Raw genomic sequence first — 20,418 nt, forward strand, 5'->3', positions numbered from 1 at the left:
AGCAGCAGGAAGAGGCGGGATTCTGCCTTTGTCTCTCTGTCTTTACCCCGGAGCCCGGCCGCGAGCAGCTCGCCGCTCCCGCCCTCCGCGCCGGTCCGGGAATCGGCCAGGCGCTGCGCGGCGCGGCGCCGCGAGGCGGGGCGGGGCGCGGAGGAGTAGGGGCGGGGCACCCACAGGCCACGCCCACAGGGGGGCTTGAAAAGGTACCGGCGGCTCCCTGCGTCCTGGCTCCCGGACTCCCGCCGCGCTCTCTCCGACTGCTTCTCGCTAGTTCCGCCCGCGGTGCGTGATCCTGCTTGCGACTCGAGTGAGTAGGGAGGCGCGGACGTCTCCGCCGACCCCGGTGGGGGGGGGGGTTCTCTCAGCCTCCTGGGATGCGGAGGCCGCCCTGCCGGCGCCCCCTCTCATCTCCTCCGATGTCCCCATCGCGGTCCCCATTTGGTCCCCCTAGCCATCCTCCTCACCCCTGCGCCCCGATCTCCACACACCTGCCCCGTTCCCCGTGGCCGCCTCAGCCCTGCTCTCGGATCCCGGGTCCGCTGCGCAGAGAAATAATCGTGCGCGACCTCCATACCGGTTTCTCTGGGAGAGAGAGGTGGGATCGAGAGTTTCGCGGGGCTGCTAATCCGCCTTTTAGTAGCCTAGGGCCCCCTCCTCCAGTGGCGCGTTCTCTCTTCGCAAAGGGGAGGGCGGGATCCGAGTCTCGGGGTCTCCTGTGCCCCGAGTGTGCTGCACGCCAAGGGCGACCTTCCCAGAGGCTTGTTCGGAGCCCTGGGGGTGCGGAGGGGGCTCCCCCAGCCTGTCGAGCCCGGAATCCTTCCCCTGCTGCGGTACAGAGCTCCTGGTATCCCCATTGTTTGGTGGTCTCTGCCCACCGAGCGCTGAACCTTAAATGTCGAAGGCACAGCAGTGAAACGTCATATTGATCACTCCCAGCTTTTTCCGGAACTTTCTACCATTCAGGTACAAACCGGGAAAGCAAGAATGCTTGGTTGTAAATTCTGCAACAGGTCCTGTAAATCACGTCCTCCGTTCCAAAGCTCCACGTAGGCAGTCCCCCGGGGGGGGGCAGGGTGGGTTTTCTGAGTCGGGAGACACCCACGTCTGCCCTGCCCGCCCCCACCCCCGCAGCCAGGACGTTTGTAGAACGATATTTGTTTAAATGGTTACCCCAAATGTTCAACCTGTTTTATTCGCAGTCTGCAGACCAGACTTTTTCCTTTTCCTGTTCATTTTATAAATACTTTTTATTTTGGGTAGTTTTTTTTTAACTCGGCAGTAAAAATGGTCTCTTTCGTTCTTAACTTTTCTAGTTAACCTGTTTTAAAACTCTACTTATAAAAAATGCCAAGAATTCAAATAGGACAGCCACAAAGTTGGCTATAATTTGACTCCAATTTTCAGGAAAGAGATGGGCAATGGATTCCTAAAGGGTGAGTTGCACGTACGTTAACAACTGCATACCAAACGAGAACACATTTTGTGAAGTCCTTTGCGGTCTCCCTCCACACCGTCTCCTTGGTCATTGCCCTCTGAAGTTGACTGCCACTTATACTTTACCAATACTTCTCAAGGTTCTTTTTACCCTGGATTCGTTTCCTTTGCTCTTTCAGAGTGAAGTTAGGTAGACACGGGGGTCTGTATCCCATGAGTCTTTGAAATTCATAGTGCCTGGCTTGGGTGTCTTAAACACACCGTTGGACCAGAGCCAATGCTGGTTAATTGAATGAATGAATGAGTAAGATTGCAATTGTAGGGAACAAAGATTTAATTGGACTCAAGCAATAGAAATATTAGCAGATTTGATCTACAGTCTCTATCATGAGTTTTTTAATGGATTCCTCCAAATGTATTCACAAATATTGATTGATACTGGTATACGCCAAATACTGGGCTGAAAGCAGCACTCATTGCAGGTCTGTCCTGATGAAATTGCCAACTCATTTGGATTTTGAGGAAACTGTATTTTATAATAAAATAGCAAGAATTGTTGGCATAGATTAGAGGGGGCAGCAATAAACGAGCTTTAGAAGCCTGGGTCCAGCCTTGACGCCGCCACGAAATGTGGACATCTGGGCCTCTAATTTCTCTTCTCTGTCAAAAATCAGGTAAATCAGCCCACAGCGGGAGAGGAGGCATAGCATGGTGAGAAGGACAGGACTGACCAGTTGGGCCCAAATTCACATCCCAGCTTCAGCAGCCACTGGTTTGATGACCTTAGGCAAGTTATTTTACTCCCTGGTCTCAGTTACTTCATCTTGTAAAATGGGTGTAATAGCACATACCTTGCAGGGGTTCTCGGAAGGCATGCTGTTCCTTGTATAAAACCCAGCCCAGTTTGGGAGAGGTTCCTTGTAATTAGACTCCGTTCTGCACTTTGTTGAATATAGGGGGAAACGGCTATCAGTGAAAGCCTCTTCTAGAAGATTGCTGACTCTGAACAGTATCGCCTAGGCCTTGCCTGGAGGCCAGCTTTCTTCCCTTTGCAGATATTCACAGGTTTCCTCAACTGTATCATTTCCTGGGCTGGTATTTGCATGGCATCCCTTGTATTCTATTGGGTGGGGTTCCCTACACTTGGGGTCTTGATTACCTAGGATGGTAATACCTAACTTTTTTGTGTCATGGAACTTTTTGGCAGTCTGGTGAAGCCTCTGGACCCCTTCTCAAACTGTTTTTAGGTGCATAAAATAAAGTACACAGTACCAAGTTCAGTGATCCCCAGAATTTCAAGGAATCTGTGGACCCCAGGTTATGAACCCTGACTGACTTAGGGGAGTTTTCTCAAACTGGATTGTGGAGGAGCCGGGCACAAATTCTGATGATAAAAATTGTACATTTTAGTGTAAGTCTTAGAGGAAGAAGCAAAAGAAGTATATTGTGAATCATTTGCAAAGGATATCAGGTTCCTTGCTTTTTCGTTTGTACCAACAGTACTAATTGTCCTTGACTAATAAGAGGACACATACCATTTAACACATTAGGGCCATATGACTTCCCAGTTAGGTTTCATGGTGGCTTCTCCTCCAGAAGAGGAAAGCCAAGACCGAATCAAATCTGCATACCTCCCACAGCAGGACAGAAAATACCCAATTTAAAAGAACTTGAGCTGGAGCCATATCAGTCACTACTATATTTGTGTTGCTAGCAGTGTTTTAATTTTAGTGAAACATCAGTCAGATAAACTCAGTATAGTCTATTTGAATTTCACTGGTATTTTTAAGTTGAATTGGTAATTGTGTTTTGGTTTTACAGTTATGAGTCACTTAATAATCTATACCTCAGCTTTCCCACCCATGCAGTGAGGATAATGAAAATGCCTACCTCAGTTGTTATGAGGATTAAATTAATATTTAAGTAGACTACTTAACCTAGGTGTAGTAAGCTTTACGTATTTCTAATTACTGTTATTTATCATGTGGCAGGCATTATTCGCAGTGCTTTACATGTATTGTTCAATCTCAAAACTGCCTTATGATATAAATAAGCAGTATCTCCGTTTTTAAAATGAGAAAACGAGCAGATCAGATAACCAGCCTAAGATCTTTTGGCAAATAAACAGTAGTCTTGGCATATAAATCTCAGTCTGACTCCATGTAAAAATCACACAAACATTAAATTGTTTGAATAATTGAATAGCTCGTAGTTTGCACAGATTGTGGCTATCTGGGGCTGGCAGGTGGAGGTCAGAGTGCCCGAGCTGAGAGCGCAGTTGTGTTCTAATGTGTGATTTGACAGCTGGTCTCCAAATCTGTGTCAGGCTCTCCTCCGAGTTGAAGACCTGAGTGGCAACAGGATATAGAATTAGTAATGAATGGTGAGGGTGAGGTACACAAAGCACAGCTTATTAGACAGAAGGGAGGCTTCCCTCAGTGGGAGGATGGACTTTGGTTGGCGGAGAGGAGTGGTAGAGAGTGCTTTTTGGTGGAAAGTAGCAGTTTGGGTATGAGATTAGCACATAGAGGACACTTGCTAACTGCTAGGTGGATGGATGAAGACTGGCCAGAGAGGAAGGTGTTCCTGCATGTAAGTTGATAGCTCAAGGATTGATCACGCTCAGGTGGTTTGAATGTTCTCGACCCTTAAATCAGATATGGGAGTTTGGGGGACAGCTTGTGGTTCTGGAGTCAGACATGAGTGGTTGAGCCTAGATTTGCATCTTTGGAGGTCAGTGACCTGAGCAAGTCACTTAACCGCTGAACGTTTGGTAACCATAATCAGGCCCGCTAGTGCTCCTGAAGGAAAAGGAAGCCAATATTTGTGGAGCACAGGCTTCTGCCAGGTGCTTTACGAATGTTATCTCATTAAACAACCATCCTATGGCAGAGCGCTCATCCATTTCCGAGTTATAGCTGAAGATTTGGAGGCTCAGATGTTAAGGAACTTGGCCAAGATCACAGAGCTGGTAACTGACTTTCAAGCTTACATCTGTCGCGTTCTGAGTTCCACACTCTTTCTCTTATCCCTGGAATGTCTCAGAGGAGGCCCGTGCACTGCAGTTTCTATGGCAGACATTATTAACCACAGTGACCTTTAATGTGGAACCTTCACTGGTCTCCAGAATCTCTTCCAACATAGTTCCAGGAACCCAGTATCAATCAATCAATAAGATGAAACTGTTTTGGCGTCCCTCCATCAACAGACCATAGAGACTTCCCAAAGCCCCTTCTACACGCTTCTGGGCTTTGGGTTACTTTGCTGTTATTTGTTTACATACTTCTACCACCAAAGTAGAACTCCCTAAGAAACAGGCACCCTTCCTTTACCCTTTTATCCTCAGCTCCCAACCCAGGATATGGCTTATAAGATGTTGAATTAATAGATTTGTAGGAGAGCTTCATAAACTGTACAGCATTACAGGGTTTATTAGCTGCCCCTGCCCTGGAAGAATTACTTGAGATTCAGAAATGAAGTTGGGGGCTTCCCTGGTGGCGCAGTGGTTCAGAGTCCGCCTGCCGATGCAGGGGACGCGGGTTCATGCCCCGGTCCGGGAGGATCCCACATGCCGCGGAGCGGCTGGGCCCGTGAGCCATGGCCACTGAGCCTGTGCGTCCGGAGCCTGCGCTCCGCAACGGGAGAGGCCACAATAGTGAGAGGCCTGCGTACCGCAAAAAAAAAAAAAAAAAAAGAACAAAAAAGAAATGAAGTCGGGAGTTAGCTGGATGAGGGAGGGAGGTAAGTCAGTTTTCCTGATGTAGAGGGATTAGGGACACAATGAAGGAATGGATGGACTATGAGATGGGTCGGAGAAGATGAGTGTTGATAACAAAGACTGAACATTGCTAAACACTGATGATAAAGGCGGCCAGTAACTGAATGCCAACTGTAAGCATTTTCTCATCTCAGTTTCTTAACAACTCTGAAAGAAAGGCTCTGCTACCCTTATTTTGCATATGAGGGAAATGCGACTGTGTGGACTCCAAAATCCATCTTCTTAGTTCATCCTGAGGCCGAGCTCTCTTGAAGACCAGCTTGAGGATTTAGCTTTGGTAGAAGAAGCCAAATGGAACTTGGAGCCCATCACTAAGACACAGAGAGTCCTACCCCTGGCTCAGTGGTGTTCACTCAGATAAGGGAAGTAGACTAAGCAGGTAGTTTGGGTTGCAGAAGAAAACCTTTCTAGAATGGGCATTGAGTGCAGCTTAATTTTCAATTAATTACAGCTCTCAAACTCTGGCCTCTTTAAAGATCATTGTAATTGGGGACAGTTACATATTCTTTAACAAGTGACCCCCTCTAGGGCTCAAGATGAAACTGGTTTATAGTAGATTCTCCTTTTGGGAAGTTATAGCATAATAACAGAGATTCTGTATGTAGTCATAAGATGTCAAATCTTCTGGAAGCATTTAGAATCTGGGTTTATAGACGGATTCACTCGGCATCAGACCAGTTAATTTAAATTACAAGTGGTGGCACATAGGCTCGAAATTCAAGAGTTTGAGTCATTCAGATTCTAAAATAAGGCAGTCAGTGCAGCACAGGTGGGGAGAATGGTCCCTGTGGTCATTGGTTATCTAGAGAATGAGCTAACTTGACCGCAAGGTGACTCAGATTTAGACTATAGTAATTTTCTTCTTGGGCTAAGTCTTACTGATTCTGGGTGGTGTCTTAGACTGGGGAGAAGCAGCAAAGAGAAACTGCACATAGGTGTTTGATGTAAACCAAGCTTTTTAATCCAACACAGTGGATAAATCCTAGTGCTGGAGCTCTTTCAGGCAATGAGAACCAAAGAACAAGACAAAAACCTGAATTGGCCCATGTTCGGCCTCATTTGCGAGGTGTGTGTAACGTGGGGTTTTATTTCTCCTCTTACCATTTTGTAAATTAATGCATAGGATCAGGGAAAGGCATGCAGCCCAGATTGCTCAGTGCAAATCCAGTTTGGTGTGATTAATGTCAGCTGTTGTGGAGTAGTACAGCCAAGGGCTTGTAGGAAAAATGAAGCTTTGGGTTTTTGTGGGTATGTTTTTTTTTTTTTTAATATATGCATAGCAATGCCAGGAGTGACAGAAATGGAAGATGGTCCCATTTCCCTCTGCCAAATTCAGCAAACACACATAGGGGTTCACCCTAAAAGTGTAAATTTGAACTTCATTTCTTAGTCCCCGCAAGTGCAACTGTTGTTATACTTGCCGTGCATTGTAATGTTCTGGAGAAAGGTTTATGAGTGACTAATTGGGTAACTTTTTCCTTTACTGTTTGTTGCTCTGAGCTGTGTTCTATAGGTGCTAGTCAGTGGGTTTCCTATAGGAGTACTGATAGCAGGATGGACCGCATGAGATGCCCCTCCCATCCTTGAGCCACCAGTTATTGGATGTCTGCCAAGGCATTTATTTACTGTGTTTTATCTTCACAATATCTCTGTGAGGTAGAGAGAGCTACCTTTCCCCCCTTTTTTGCAGATAAGAAAATTAAGCCCGACATTGCACAACCATTATAATAGTGAAGTTAACCCAGGTCTGTCTAGATCAATGTCTTCCTCCATCACTCCTTTCCTTCCTTCCTTCCCTCCTTCTTTCCTTCCATTACGAAATATTTCAGACATACAAAATAGAGGATAACATAAGGAACACCCAACTATGCACTATCCTGCTTAAAAAATAAAACGTAAATCCATCTGAAGCTTTCTGAGGATGCTCTATTACACCATTAGCCTGGCCCCCAGAGAGGGTTATTCAGAAATCTTTAGGAAAGCCTTTAAACTGAGTGGAACTTTTAAAAAGTTAATGACTTGGAAATCTTACTGAGAATCCAAGAATGTGACACAGCAGTAGGGCAGTGCTACCTTTGTCTTTATAAGCATAAGATCAAACTGGGAAGAGTAAAAACAAGTTGAAAACGGAAGGATTCCTTAAAACAATAGAAATGAAATATTTTGACATATGCCAAGCACTCTGGTTGATGGTGTGGGAGAAGATAGAGCAGTGGTCCCCACCCTCAAAGGAAGGCAGCTCTTAAAATGGTAAAGCTGAAAAGGTATTGGATGGGTGTTTCCCGAAAAGATGACATATTCACACTTGGCTGGCGTGGCAAGTACCGTAGGAATCAGACTTGACTTACAAGGGGGTGAACTCAAGCCTGAATTACACAAGGAGAGGGAAGATGTTCTTCCTTTTTTAAAAGTCCAAGTTGCTCTATCGTAGAGAGAGAGTAACACAGAGTGATGAGTTCGTTTTTATGTATTTTTAACTGTTACTTAGAGACAACCGAGGATAGTGTTTGTCTTGATACAAAGTCTGGCTCCTTATTGGTGATTGCTCCAAAGTAATTATGATACGGGTTGGTGGTACGATGACCCTTTCTAACATGATGAGAAATGCCTTGATGATAAAAGTATTTTAAAAGCCAGCTGGGCTGTTGATGGTTGGGATCTGATTTTAAGTCACTGGGACGTCATTACCTGCAAGTCTGGGTTTGGTGTTTGGTCTCCTCAGAAATCATGGGATACTTCGGGCTGATGTCTGTTGTATCTGTGAGCATTCCAGAACACGGGTAGCTTTGGAGCCATGGGGCAAAGTCAATATCATTAACTGCCCTCCAAACTCAAGCCAGTGCAGGCGCTGGAGCCAAGTTTTGTGTCAGGTTCTATAGCCGGGCTCAGGTTTCACTGTGGATTTAAACAATGGAGCACCAGTCTCCGGGGACAGGAATAAAAGATTTATGCAACTACCAAAGAAAAGCTTGCAAATATATTCCATTGTTGCTGGATATCGATCCTATATGGATGCCTTCACAGGAGCCTGGTAACATTTGTGGACCCTAGCAATGACTCTGTTCCTGTCTGAACAAGGGAAAGAGGCTTTTTGCAAGTTGAGGCCAACAATGCAGGGATAACTAGTCCTGTCAGTCAGGTCTTTTTGTGTGTCTGTGTGTGTTGTTCCCGTTTGTTTCTAGGACCAGGGGCTCGATCTCCCAAAGGCTTAAAAAGGGGAATTTATTGGCTCATAATTGAAGAGCACAGGATACAACAAGGCTCAGCTAAAGACTATCTAAACTAGTCTCTCTGTTTTCCTCTGTGCTGGCTTCCTTCTTAGGTTCTTTTCTTCCAGACAGCTTCTAACAACTCCACTCCTGCACTGGCGCAGTTCTAAAGCCAAGGCCGGGTTTAACTTCCATTGAACTGGCTTGGGGTCCTGTGCCCATTCCTAAACCAGTCGCCAGGGCAGGAGGGGGAATGCACTCATCTGACTGCAGTGATGCATCGCACGTCCAGCCCTGGAATTGAGGGTAGAGTCACACCCTCTAAACTAGTGCTTCTCAAACTATCTGTGGTAAAGGACCATTCTTTTTATTTTAATTTTCAAATACACACTGATTATCTGACTGTCCTCTGGCCAACAAGATGAGTCCACTGATCATGCTCTTGATTATTGTGGCATAAAATTGTAGAAAACTTTCTAAACGCTTATCTGAATGTTGTCTCGAATTGGTAGCCAGCACAGTGGACTGTCACCAGGAGACCACATTTTAAGAAGTACTTCTCTAAACCACGTGTGCCAAGAAAGAGATGGTTGCCGCCCTCGAGAAAATCTGGGGGAAGTATTCCCAGACGAGGGGCCAGAGAAGGCTGTGCCCCAGAAGGGTGACCAACACAGTGGTTAATTCTGTAAATCTTTCTCGTGTAAACGCCTCATCTCTGTGTTTAGGGAGTCATTGTGTTCTGGATTGTAGGATGGGCAGTGGGATAGGAATTTTCTCCGCCCTCCTTTTTATCTCAAGGACTGAAGATTCTTCAGCCTTTTGCTTAGCAGCTGTCCTTGTCCCCCCCCCCCTTTTTTTTTCTAGCCAGACTTGAGTTAGTAAGGACGTCTCAGCCTTCTTAGCTAGCTGTTTACTAGAGGGCAGCACCTCATCCAAGGAGACGCAACAGACAAGGGCTGCAAATGGCACTCAGCAAAGGGAAGTCTGGAAATGATGGTGGGGATGAAAGGAATTCTTCTACTGTGTTTTCAGATACCACTCAGGGCAGGTCTGATATAACACGCTGTCTCTGCAGGACAACTTTCTGTACTGGCAAAGGCACTTGAGCACACTGGCCATTCAGAACTAGGCATTTTAAACTGGGTCCAGGTAGACCAGTACATTGCAGAGGAGATTAGAACACGTTGCCCTACATCACAGCAAGATAGCCAAGGATTTAAACTTCCCGTTCTACCCCCAGGCCACATTGCTCAGAGGTTATTCTGACACAGTCAACAAACAACTCATCTTGTCAGGAAGGCAACTTGGTAGCCTATTCTGTGTGGACGGCCAGGCCCACCAGAGAGGGAAAGCCAACTGTGGGCTGGACTTCAGGACACTGGGATTAGTGAAGCACAAAACTTAAATGATAGCCATCTGGATGGGTGTTTGTTGTGGTTACTGCCAGGCTCCAGCCATGCAGTTGTGCCAGTCAGAGAAACAAGTGTTTATGCTATACTCTCTCATAACTTGAGCTGAAAATATACAACTTAATCTTGCCTCCCTGGAGGCGTGTTATAGCTCGTGTATGTTCTATGGTTAAGAATTTGGTGATGTAACAGTGAATGAAACATGTAAAAACCTCCACCCAAGTGTAAGTTCTTCAGCTGAGCTTTGAACCAGTTCGTTACGACTGGAGGTGGGCGTGGGCAGCCTTTCCCTTTGCCTTTCCACCCGCTACACTGCTTTCTCAACCCCCGTGGATGCTGGCGGCAGTTTGTGTTGTGCCTGTCGACCTGCAGTGTTGTACTAAGTGCAGGTCCTTTGTCCTGGAGGAGAAAAACACCTGTGCACGGCAAGCCCGTCTCCTAGTGAGGGCTGTGATTTGGGGGGTGAGACGAGGTGACTTTCGAGGCACGCAGGTCTTTTAAAGATGTGGGCAGGGCAGGTTATAAAGAAACCAACGCTGTCTGCTGTCCCCTGGGTGTAGAAAGCCCTCCAGGGAGCGTGTAAGACGGCTCGTACAGTAGGGGCCCGTCCTAACGACTCTGTCTTCCTGCAGGATGCCCGTCTGGGGAGGTGGCAACAAGTGCGGGGCCTGTGGGAGGACCGTGTACCACGCAGAGGAGGTGCAGTGCGACGGCCGGAGCTTCCACCGCTGCTGCTTCCTGTGCAGTGAGTCTCCCCCGCGCTCGCGCCAACAGAACGCGTGTGTCGGAAGCTTCAGTTCACCGATTTCAGGAAGAAACGGTGGTTTCGTTAACAAAGATGATTTTAGCGGCCCCAGTGGTTTCTGCCTGTCTGTCCCCATGGACAGCGCAAGCGCTCAGCCTCACAGCAAGGACAGCAGGGGCGACCCAGACCCTTGGCCTCCGGGTCCCCGTAGCGCTTCGCCTCCACTCGGCACCCCCCGTGCTTTATCTGTTGTCACGTCTGTCTACCCCGCTTCACCGAGACCTCGGGGTGGTTTATAGTCTGGCACCCGGCACAGCTCCTGGCACATCCCAAGGGCTTGGCTCCGATTCCTGAACGAGCGGCTCACTCCCCGTCCGCCCCAGCCTTCTCGTTCTGGCGGCGCTCCTTCTCTTGGAAGCCTAACTGGCTGGTTTCTCGCCACACTGTTAGGTGAAATTCCCATGTCTAGAAGCTCAAATTCTGTCTTCTCTGGTAGTGAATATTCAGAGTTATTTCTTGTTATTGATGTCCTAAATTTGAGGGAAAGGAACGTAGGATATGAAAATCCCACAGAAGCAGGTGGGGAATTACTGTTGTTTATAGAGAGAGAATTACCGGAGTGGCTGGTACAGACGGGAGGTAGACCACGAACTAGCACGTGGGTGTCTGCTCCAACGATGGTCAGTACCTGATAATGAGAGCAACGGAACAGGAGAGAAGCCCCCTCTCCCCAGCAGGCAGATTCCTTCTCAGGACAACCAAGTCTTCAGTCTTAAAACAGGAGAGTAGCTGCTTCAGGAAGCTCAACATTAATCAGCTTCTGATTCAAATGACAAAATTTTCTTGAATGAAGGATTTGGTGAGGAACCCACCCGTCTGTGCAGCTCTCCGCTACATCTAGAGTACTGTGCAGTGAAAATTACTGTTAGAAACTGCCTATGTGAAAAAGAAATCTGATTACACTAAGGAATAATCTGCAGAAAGAGTTTCCCTCCCAAATTTTAGTTGTCCTTCTCCTCTAGGCACCAGCATTTAAGGTGTCTGGACCTTTCTATACAGCAACTGCTTTGCAGACGACCAGAAACAGACAACAGAGAGTTGCAGTTACGAAGAATACAAATACAACATATGAATGTTTGCTATGTACGCCTCCATAATAGCTAGCATTTCTCAGATTTGGTTTAACCATTTCTTCTCTTAGAAGTTAATTTTTTTTACAGGAATCCATACTTTTCAGCAGCTTTGTAACCAAGAGAGTATGTGAACAAAGAGGAAATGTAAATACTTGAGAAATTGTTCTTAGTTTCCTCTAGGTTAAGCCAGGATATCTACACCGTAATCAAGTCAGTGTTTATTAAATGTCAAGGTCTTTACTGGTCATCTTTATTACTCCTTCCTAATATGTGCCTCTGCTGACTAAAGCCTTTTAAGGAAATAATTCAGAGTAGTTTGCAGACCTTAGGAGAATTTTACTGCAGAGAATACGGACGAGGCCTAGGGGGAAAGGGGTGGTTCTCTAGTCAAAATTTCATACATTTAAACTTGCTCTGGTTAATAAATATGTGTTTAAAACCAGTTTTCTACTTAATCTGTCTGTTAAGGGTGTTTGTTCTTCAGCAGTGTACGATTTTAGGTTAACTCTGTCTTTAAGCAGATATATTTCAGTACTTGAACCTCAACAGCAAGTTTCAAAGTAGATGACGTCATTTCTGTTCTACCAGAGAAGACTTCAGTCTAAGATAACAGAAACGTCATCATTTAACTCTAGTCTGGAGCAGCCAGCCAGTCGCCTTTCCCTGCCCGTCTTTCTGTCCTTCCTCTTTTTGTTTCTCCCTCTTTTAAATAAGGGGTGGGGGGAATCCCCTTTTCTACGGCACTAATCTTGGGTTTCCTGCTGCCCGATTGTGCTTCCAGTGAGCTCTCTCACAAGTCTTTTTTTCCTTAAGTTTAATTGAAGTCTTAGAAAGTGAAATAATGTCTGGATAAAACATGATGACATTTGGCAGTTTTATGAAGCGGGATACGTGGAAATGTGGTAAGAAATCCATCAAGAAAGAATGTGTTCTCCTCTGGGACTGAAGGGAAAACAAATGCAGACTTTAAACCACTTGACGATTTTCAGACATACTTATCACTGCTGGAGAAGCCGGTGGCGAGATGAAAGAAGACTGCTTTTTCCCTTCCGGACTAGTGATGAAGACTAGAATTCTGGATTTAAAACCGTTTTTATCCCTGGGGGTGCTTTTGGGGGAGGAGGGGCTGCAGAGGCAGCTTGCCCAAGGCGCTCCTACCCTTTTGTTCTTTAATACTTGGATGAAAGGATTGAGCGTTGAAGGGTGGGAGCAAGGGTCTTGGGCACGAAGCGCTAGTTTTGTTCCTTTTGTTCATGTAATTATAGACATCTTGGAAACTTCTCTCCCTCTTGTCTGGGGGGAAGATCCTACTAAAAAGTCTGAGGCTTCAGGATGTTAAAATTCTAATGTATTCCTGAAATGACCATCATATCCATGGAGGAACGCAAATCGTCCTCACAGGTAGCGAGCCGTCCAGGTGCTCTCCAGTGGCTTTTGGGAACCAGAGAATAAACTAGGAATGTGAGAGAGCCTGTGCCTTTTCTAGGCCCTGTGTCGGCGCCACCATTGTTCTAAGGAACAAGGCAATCTTTGGCATATTTTTAAAGTCTAACTTTTCCCCCTCAGTGGTTTGCAGGAAAAATTTAGATAGTACAACAGTGGCAATTCACGATGATGAGATCTACTGCAAATCCTGCTACGGAAAGAAGTATGGGCCGAAAGGCTACGGGTACGGCCAGGGCGCGGGCACGCTCAACATGGACCGGGGCGAGAGGCTGGGCATCAAGCCCGAGAGGTGAGTCAAGACCACATGACCTTCAGGAAGGCATGGTGGCAATTCATGTTGCTTGGTGAACGGGAATCTGGGGGCTTCCAGAGTTTTAGCTTGAAAGAATCAAAGACAATGACTCAGATTTTCTAGTATCAACTAATGACTGTTCTTTAAGCTGGAAATAATGGACAGGTTTGGACCTGGCAGAGTTCTTATTGATTATTCCAGCGATTTCCAGTCCCGGTTTATAGCATTATGAGGTGTATCAAGGAGCTGTGACGTTCTCAAAAGCAAGTGGTTTAAATTTACTTCCATTTCACAGCACTTCAAAGACCAGACATCATGAAATCAAATGATGGAGAAATGTAGTATTGGGATCATGAGATGCATTTCTCATGTGCAATTAAGCAGTCAATGAAAATTCCTCTGTCAGCCCTTCCATGTAAGAATGTTTCCTCACCAAGAAATTACTTTTCTCTAGCTTACAATTCTTACTTAAAAATGGAAATTATTTCCTGTATTTGATTCTATGAGAGGTTAGCGTTACTAGATTTTAAAGGTTTCGGTACCAAAGCAAGTAAAGCGCTAAATCTGCTAAACTTCACTTAGTAATTCACGTTGAGACATAATTTCTTCATGTGGAATTTAATTCCTGTTCTTGACTAATTCCCTCATTTGAACTTCACATTTTCCACATCCATTTTATATTGAAGAGGCCAAAACTGTGTAATACTCCAATAAGATGGCCTTTCCTTGGACAAGGCCATTAATTGTGCCCTTATTGTAGACTGGACACCATGCAATAATATATGGTAACTCATGTAATCCTCAGAACCCTATAAGGTAGGGTTTCCTATCTTAATCAAGAACAAAGTGAGACAGTGAGAATTAAGTGATTTGCCTGAAGTCACACTGCTAGTTAATTGTAGAGCCTGGAACTTAACCCAGTGTAACTCCAAAGCTTATGATCTTAAGCCCAGTGCATTATGGTATGCCTGAAATAACGTCTGCTGAACATTTATGTTCATTCTATATAATCTTCACAGGAACTCGGAGTTGAGTTACTTTGTCCCTATCTTACAGATAGGACACTAAGGCTCAGCTCACACAGCTCAGTGGCAGAGCCAGGATTTGAACTTCTGTCCTTTTGGCCCGCATACTCGTGTGCTGTCCTGCATCGAGGCCCGCCTCTCTGTTCTCCTGTTTCTTCCACACTCACTTTCTGAACTGTGGTGGCCTGCTGGGCATCAGCTGTATGAGGGCTGACTCATTCATTGCTGCATGCCGTCACTTGCAGGACCCCAGCTTACCTCTCTGACTTTGTTAGAGTTCATTGTTCTTGTTCTGCTCTCCCTTTCCAACGTGTTAAAATCTATTCTTCTTTCCCAAGATAAACCTGTACACATTCCCCCCAAACAGAACTCACCCATGACCCCAAACGTGAGTCAACACTTGTGGCCATCGTGTTGAAGTCACAGAGACCAGCGGCCCCTCCTCTTTGTCTACGCCTGCTTCTCCGTGTTCTCCACTCATTAGCCGACCTTCTGTGCTGGCCTGTGTCGACGGGTGTCCTTGCCTCTTCCCCTTTTTAGCCTGGCCACATGTTACTCATCCTGCAGGACCAGGTGTAGGGATGTCCTTTGCCAGAAGCCCCTCTCAATGACTGTACTCTGGGAGTACCTGCAGTCTGGACTGCCCTTATGGCACATGGCCACTGTGAAAGTTATGGGGACCAAAGAGCTTCGGGGGGATCTCTTGAAAAGGCACCACTGAGTGCGCAGAAACATCTTCACTGAGGCGGACCTGCATTTGTTAGCTCAGGCTCACCAGTTTACTAATTCTCTAGCCCTTCAGCAAGTTACTTAAATGTAAGCCCCTATTTCCTCATCTGTCATATGAGGTAGCAATTAACCATGGCTTCTGAGGTTGCTGGAAGGGAGGTGGGAGATAATCCATATAAAGTTCTTCTTAATATGACTGGCAGATTTGGAAATTTTTCTTGGAAAACTCCTAACTGCAAGTGTTGGATATCATTGTGAATAGCTTTTAAAGGTCACTTTTAAAAGTAAGTACAGGTGTCCCTTGGTATCCATGGGGGATTGGTTCCAGGACTCCCCACGGATACAAAATCTGAGCATGCAACTGCTATGTAAATAGTTGCTGGCGTGTGGCAAATGCAGGTTTTGCTCTTTGGAACTTTTCAGAATTTTTTTCTCGAATATTTTTGATCCGAGGTCGGGTGAATCTGTGGATGCACAACTTGTGGATAAAGAGGGCTGGCTATATATACAGCGGGTTGTGGAGGTTTTTTAAAAAATATGCCCATATTAGGGACAATGGAAAATTCAGTCCTGGGAATTAGTACTGGGAATTGGTATTTGTTGCTTAGAATAAAATTTCCAGTGGACACATCAAACATGATTCAAGAAATGCTATATATTAAACAACTTAGGTGGAAGTGTAGAAAGCCATTAAATGACTAAAAAGTGGATATAGTGGAGATGAAGATATTAAACATACATGTAAAGTTTGGGCTTCCCTGGTGGTGCAGTGGTTGAGAATCTGCCTGCCAAGGCAGGGGACACGGGTTCGAGTCCTGGTCTGGGAAGATCCCACATGCCGCGGAGCAACTAGGCCCGTGAGCCACAACTACTGAGCCTGCACATCTGGAGCCTGTGCTCCGCAACAAGAGAGGCCGCAACGGTGAGAGGCCCGCGCACCGCAATGAAGAGTGGCCCCCGCTCGCCACAACTAGAGAAAGCCCACGCACAGAAACGAAGACCCAACACAGCCAAAAATAAATATAAATAAAGATATATGTAAAGATTGAATAAACTATTTTATGAAAAGGCAGTATTCCTAAATTAACACTTTATTTTAAATATGTATGTAACCTACTTAATAAAATATAACTAGGATGAAATGGTTTTCCTAGTAGGAAAAATTGACACTTAGCTACCCTTTGCTGAGTGCTAACTCTTGTTGCCACATCTTATCTGCTCAACCTACTTGTAAGGCTTTAGGAAAGCCTTTAAATCTTTTCAGAGCCCAACATGGTAGGTACATCTACCTACTGAATGGAAAAAAATTACAGAAAGTGAGAGGAAAACAAGGTTTACCTAGTGACCTGTAAATACTGACAAAAACAGTACATTATACAGAGAAAAAGTAAAGATAAACAGATCACAGAGTAATAGGTAAACTTTCTAAAATATTTTCCCAGGAAAAATGTAATTTATCCATACTTTCCCCTAATATATTAGGGAATTAAGTAATCTGTGAAACATACTTAATTTTCCTAGTTACTGCCTACGTCAGCTGACCTATGTGCAGAACTTAACTGCTTAAGTTACCACTGATTTTTTCTATCTTCTGTGAAGTAAAAAGCTAGCTGTGATTCCAGTGGTAATATGAATAATAATAATAATGATATGAATGTGGGGTGAAAATATGTGCTATGGTAGGTTTTCTTAAAACACAGCATAATTGTTTAGTGGAGAGATTAGCACTGGGGATTCAATGAATTCTGATGAGTTTAGACTCAGAGGGACAGACATTTAAGTTTGGAGCCTTGTCTGTCTTTTTGTAACAATAATGAGCCCATAATAGGTTAAAATAATAACGGGCCAGCCCCTGAGATTTATGTCTTCCTTCTTCTTTCCCCTGTACTGGCCTGTGGAGGCCTCCAGTCAAGGGACAGTATAGCAATTAAGTCCCAGAGTTCCACTGCGTCTGCCTTGTAAGGCTTATAAGGGCCCTTTGGAAAATCTTGCCTAATTCCCTTTCTCCCCTTTCCACAGTGTTCAACCTCACAGGCCTACGACAAATCCAAACACTTCTAAATTTGCTCAGAAATACGGAGGTGCTGAGAAGTGTTCCAGATGTGGGGATTCTGTGTACGCTGCCGAGAAGATCATTGGAGCTGGAAAGGTAAAGTGCCGTCTTGAGTTAACGGCAGCGGATGACTACTCTCCACTACCTTTCTGCCCCAGGCCCCTCCGCAGCCCACTCAGGCGCTCTGCCTTAGAAATAAATGTCTTGAAGTAAACTTTTTCTTAATCGAATTTCCATCTGAATCATTAATTGTTTGAAGTGATGCCGTTATTTGGCAAATCACATCTGTGTTTAAAAGAACCTTGTTTTCATAGGGGGCGCTCCTGAAGGTGTTAACTGACAAGCGCAGACTTAACAAATGTGGACTCTGCAGGTTCTTCCGTGTAGTGACAGGGAAAAAAACAAAAACAAAACAGCAGTGACTCAGGGCCCCTGATGCTAATGGGGTTTGGAGGCGTTGCTTAACCACTTCACCTCTTTGAGCTGCAGTGTCCTCAGCTGTAAAGGAGGCGGTCTTCAAAGGAGCACACGGGGCTTGCGGGAGGTGTCAGACAGCTCTTAGGGAAATGGCCCTCCCGTGGCACAGCTCCCGGTCCATGTCTCCTGTGGATGAAGTCTGAACTCAGCCCTTTTGCAGGCACCCAAGAATGCAGAGGGTCCAGTCTCAGCCTTCTGGTTGGGGCTGACCCACAGAAGTCAGGAGCCTGTTTTGGGTTGATCTTCCTGAGCCACTGTGTGCCAGCGCATCTAAACTTAACTCATTCCTCTCTTCCAGCCCTGGCACAAAAACTGCTTCCGATGTGCCAAGTGTGGGAAGAGTCTTGAGTCAACAACTCTGACTGAGAAAGAAGGTGAAATCTATTGTAAAGGTAAAACTAACTTCAGTTACTGGTGTCCATAAGGGTATCTCACACTGGCTGTTAGTGAAGGAAATGTCACTAGCAGGGGATAAAAAAAAAAGGACAAAAAGCACTCTGAAAATGGGGAAAAGCTGGGATAGTGCCACTGGGTATTTGAAAATAAAAGATCTAGGGGCCTCCCTGGTGGCGCAGTGGTTAAGAGTCCGCCTGCTGATGCAGGGGATACGGGTTCGTGCCCCGGTCTGGGAGGATCCCATATGCCGCGGAGCGGCTGGGCCCGTGAGCCATGGCCGCTGGGCCTGCGCATCCGTAGCCTGTGCTCCGCAACGGGAGAGGCCACAACAGTGAGAGGCCCACATACCGCAAAAAGAAAAAAAAAAAAAAAAAAGATCTAGAGATGCTTACAGATGATAGAAAAACCACAGAACATTTTTGATGATACAGTAAGTTAAGTTCCTGGTCATTTAAAACTCCCCTACAAATAAAAACAAACAGTAGTCTTCTTTCAGCTTAATGTTTTAAGCAAAGCATATGAGTATATGAAGGTAACAGACAAATATATAACTTGTCTGGCCCAATGTGCATACTTGTAACTCAGTTGGGACCATGAGCTGAACACTAGGGAACCAGAAGACTCGGACTTACCTTTGCAGCTTTAACATAGTTACTACATGGCACATTTTACACCTTAATAAGTTGAACTCTTCTTGGTGTAGCCAACAGCTTTTTCAATTTATGGATGTTTGCTGATACACCAGTCTTAAGCAATGCCAGCAAAGCTTAATGGACTTGCACTGACTCTTCCCTTTTCTTTTGTAGGATGCTATGCGAAAAACTTTGGGCCCAAGGGATTTGGCTATGGCCAAGGGGCAGGAGCCCTTGTTCATGCTCAGTAGAGGCGCAAACCCAGAACCCAGATCACACACTGAGAAGCTCCACATAATCTAGGCACAGATAATCTAACACTAAACTGCTGTGAAGTTCTCCCAGTACTTAAGTACTGTATGTTGCCCTGTACTTGGATAGGCCAGCTGACTAGTAGGAAGAGAGCACTATACCTTTTCGCTTTATTCATCAGCATTTCAAGAACCATTTCTTTTACGTTTTAAATAAAGCTTCAGCTTAATTTAGTGTTCAGTGTCTTTCAATTAACCTTTTGGAGGATGCTGTGATGTCGGTTAGTGGTAAATCATCTGGGTCCCCACCTTCATTTTTATTGGTTAAAGAGAGTCCACCCCATTATGCGGTTGACTCACCAGGTTCATGGTTGCATTACAGCTGTTGGAAAAGATGGCTCTCTCTAAGCTGGCAAGTGTGCCTCAAGAGTGAGGGTTGCTAGGCAACAGGCCCCGCCATTGTGGCTCTTCAGAGCTGGCAATTAATTCAGCAGCGCAGAACTCCTGCCTGCCTGCCCCACTCTAGCTCAGTGGTTGCTCTTCTCTTGTTGGAAGCAGTTTCCTAAAGCATGGCTCCTGGACAACCTGCACTAGAGTCACCTGGGAGTATTACAAGGTAGGTTCCTAGGCCCCATAGAAGCAGAATCTCTAGGGGTGGAGCCATAGAAGCCCTCCTAACAAGCTTCTCAGAAAGGTACGCTGACCCAGGGTAGGCACACTGTTAAAACACTTAAAAATTCTTTTGATTTATCTCGATCTAAAGATCATTATAAACAGCTACTTACAGACAACTACAGAATCTGAGGCTCAGTGTGACTTTTTAAAGACTCCCCACTCTCATCTGATAGTGAATTACTAATCCTGGAAACTGGGTTGAGGATTTGTGTTTTTCTCACAAATCTCAATTCTGCAAAATTAGCAAAGAATGCTGCATTGTCCTGGCACATTCAGCTGGCTCAGGGAGAAAAGGAATATCAGACTATATAAGGTGTATTTTCATTATTTCTCCAGAAACTTTTAGTTCATTACCAGACTCAATCCAACCCTTTATTTTTCAGCGGCAGGGTGTGATATTAGTCTGTAATGTGTATTTGTAAAGTTGAATCAGCCTAATCTGTGAATACATCTTAATCTTATATGACCTCAAAAGAAAAAAAAAAAACAAGCAGAAACGTGGTGGGAAAAGGTCAGTTGAGGGTGTACCAGGTGAAAGAATTCATGATTATTTATATCACAGCCTTGAGTACTTCACATGTTCCATAAGGCAAGTGTCACCGTAGGAGAGGGGAGGGTCTTTTTGGTAAGCAGGCTGGGGAAGTTAACAATAAAGGAACTGGGCTGAACTGAAGAAGATTTATGGAGTAACTTCTGATTCATTCTGTGGCTGTTTTAAACACATGCACAAATTC

At 45.3% G+C, this 20,418-nt stretch overlaps 2 protein-coding genes across 3 annotated transcripts in view; one reads left to right on the forward strand and one right to left on the reverse strand.

The window, feature by feature from the left end:
• The first annotated feature begins 213 nt into the window (after window positions 1-213).
• CSRP2 (cysteine and glycine rich protein 2) lies at window positions 214-19,187 on the forward strand. Of its 2 annotated transcripts, none has more exons than XM_060112330.1 (6): window positions 214-307; window positions 10,463-10,575; window positions 13,275-13,443; window positions 17,220-17,349; window positions 18,029-18,122; window positions 18,933-19,187. In XM_060112330.1, exons 2-6 carry the CDS (start codon window positions 10,464-10,466, stop codon window positions 19,007-19,009), a joined length of 582 nt encoding a protein of 193 aa, XP_059968313.1. In that variant the 5' UTR covers window positions 214-307; window position 10,463; the 3' UTR covers window positions 19,010-19,187. The 2 variants fall into 2 exon arrangements, with proteins under 2 accessions (XP_059968313.1, XP_059968314.1); XM_060112331.1 differs by having other exon boundaries at window positions 227-282.
• Window positions 3,716-20,418, reverse strand: part of ZDHHC17 (zinc finger DHHC-type palmitoyltransferase 17) — a 115,805-nt gene continuing 99,102 nt past the window's right edge. Inside the window, exon 17 of the mRNA XM_060112329.1 lies at window positions 3,716-3,781. Coding sequence (XP_059968312.1) covers window positions 3,757-3,781 — 25 coding nt within the window. The 3' untranslated portion in view covers window positions 3,716-3,756. The remainder of the gene's footprint in view (window positions 3,782-20,418) is intronic.

This window comes from Mesoplodon densirostris, chromosome 11, assembly GCF_025265405.1.
Source record: "Mesoplodon densirostris isolate mMesDen1 chromosome 11, mMesDen1 primary haplotype, whole genome shotgun sequence".
NCBI lineage: Eukaryota > Metazoa > Chordata > Mammalia > Artiodactyla > Ziphiidae > Mesoplodon > Mesoplodon densirostris.

Bases quoted from the DNA above. Each gene is read 5' to 3' on its own strand.
- CSRP2 (XM_060112330.1), top strand. From the start codon at position 10,464: ATGCCCGTCTGGGGAGGTGGCAACAAGTGCGGGGCCTGTGGGAGGACC. The intron at 10,576-13,274 runs GTGAGTCTCCCC...TTTCCCCCTCAG, and splicing joins CCGCTGCTGCTTCCTGTGCA to TGGTTTGCAGGAAAAATTTA. The intron at 17,350-18,028 runs GTAAAGTGCCGT...CCTCTCTTCCAG, and splicing joins AGATCATTGGAGCTGGAAAG to CCCTGGCACAAAAACTGCTT.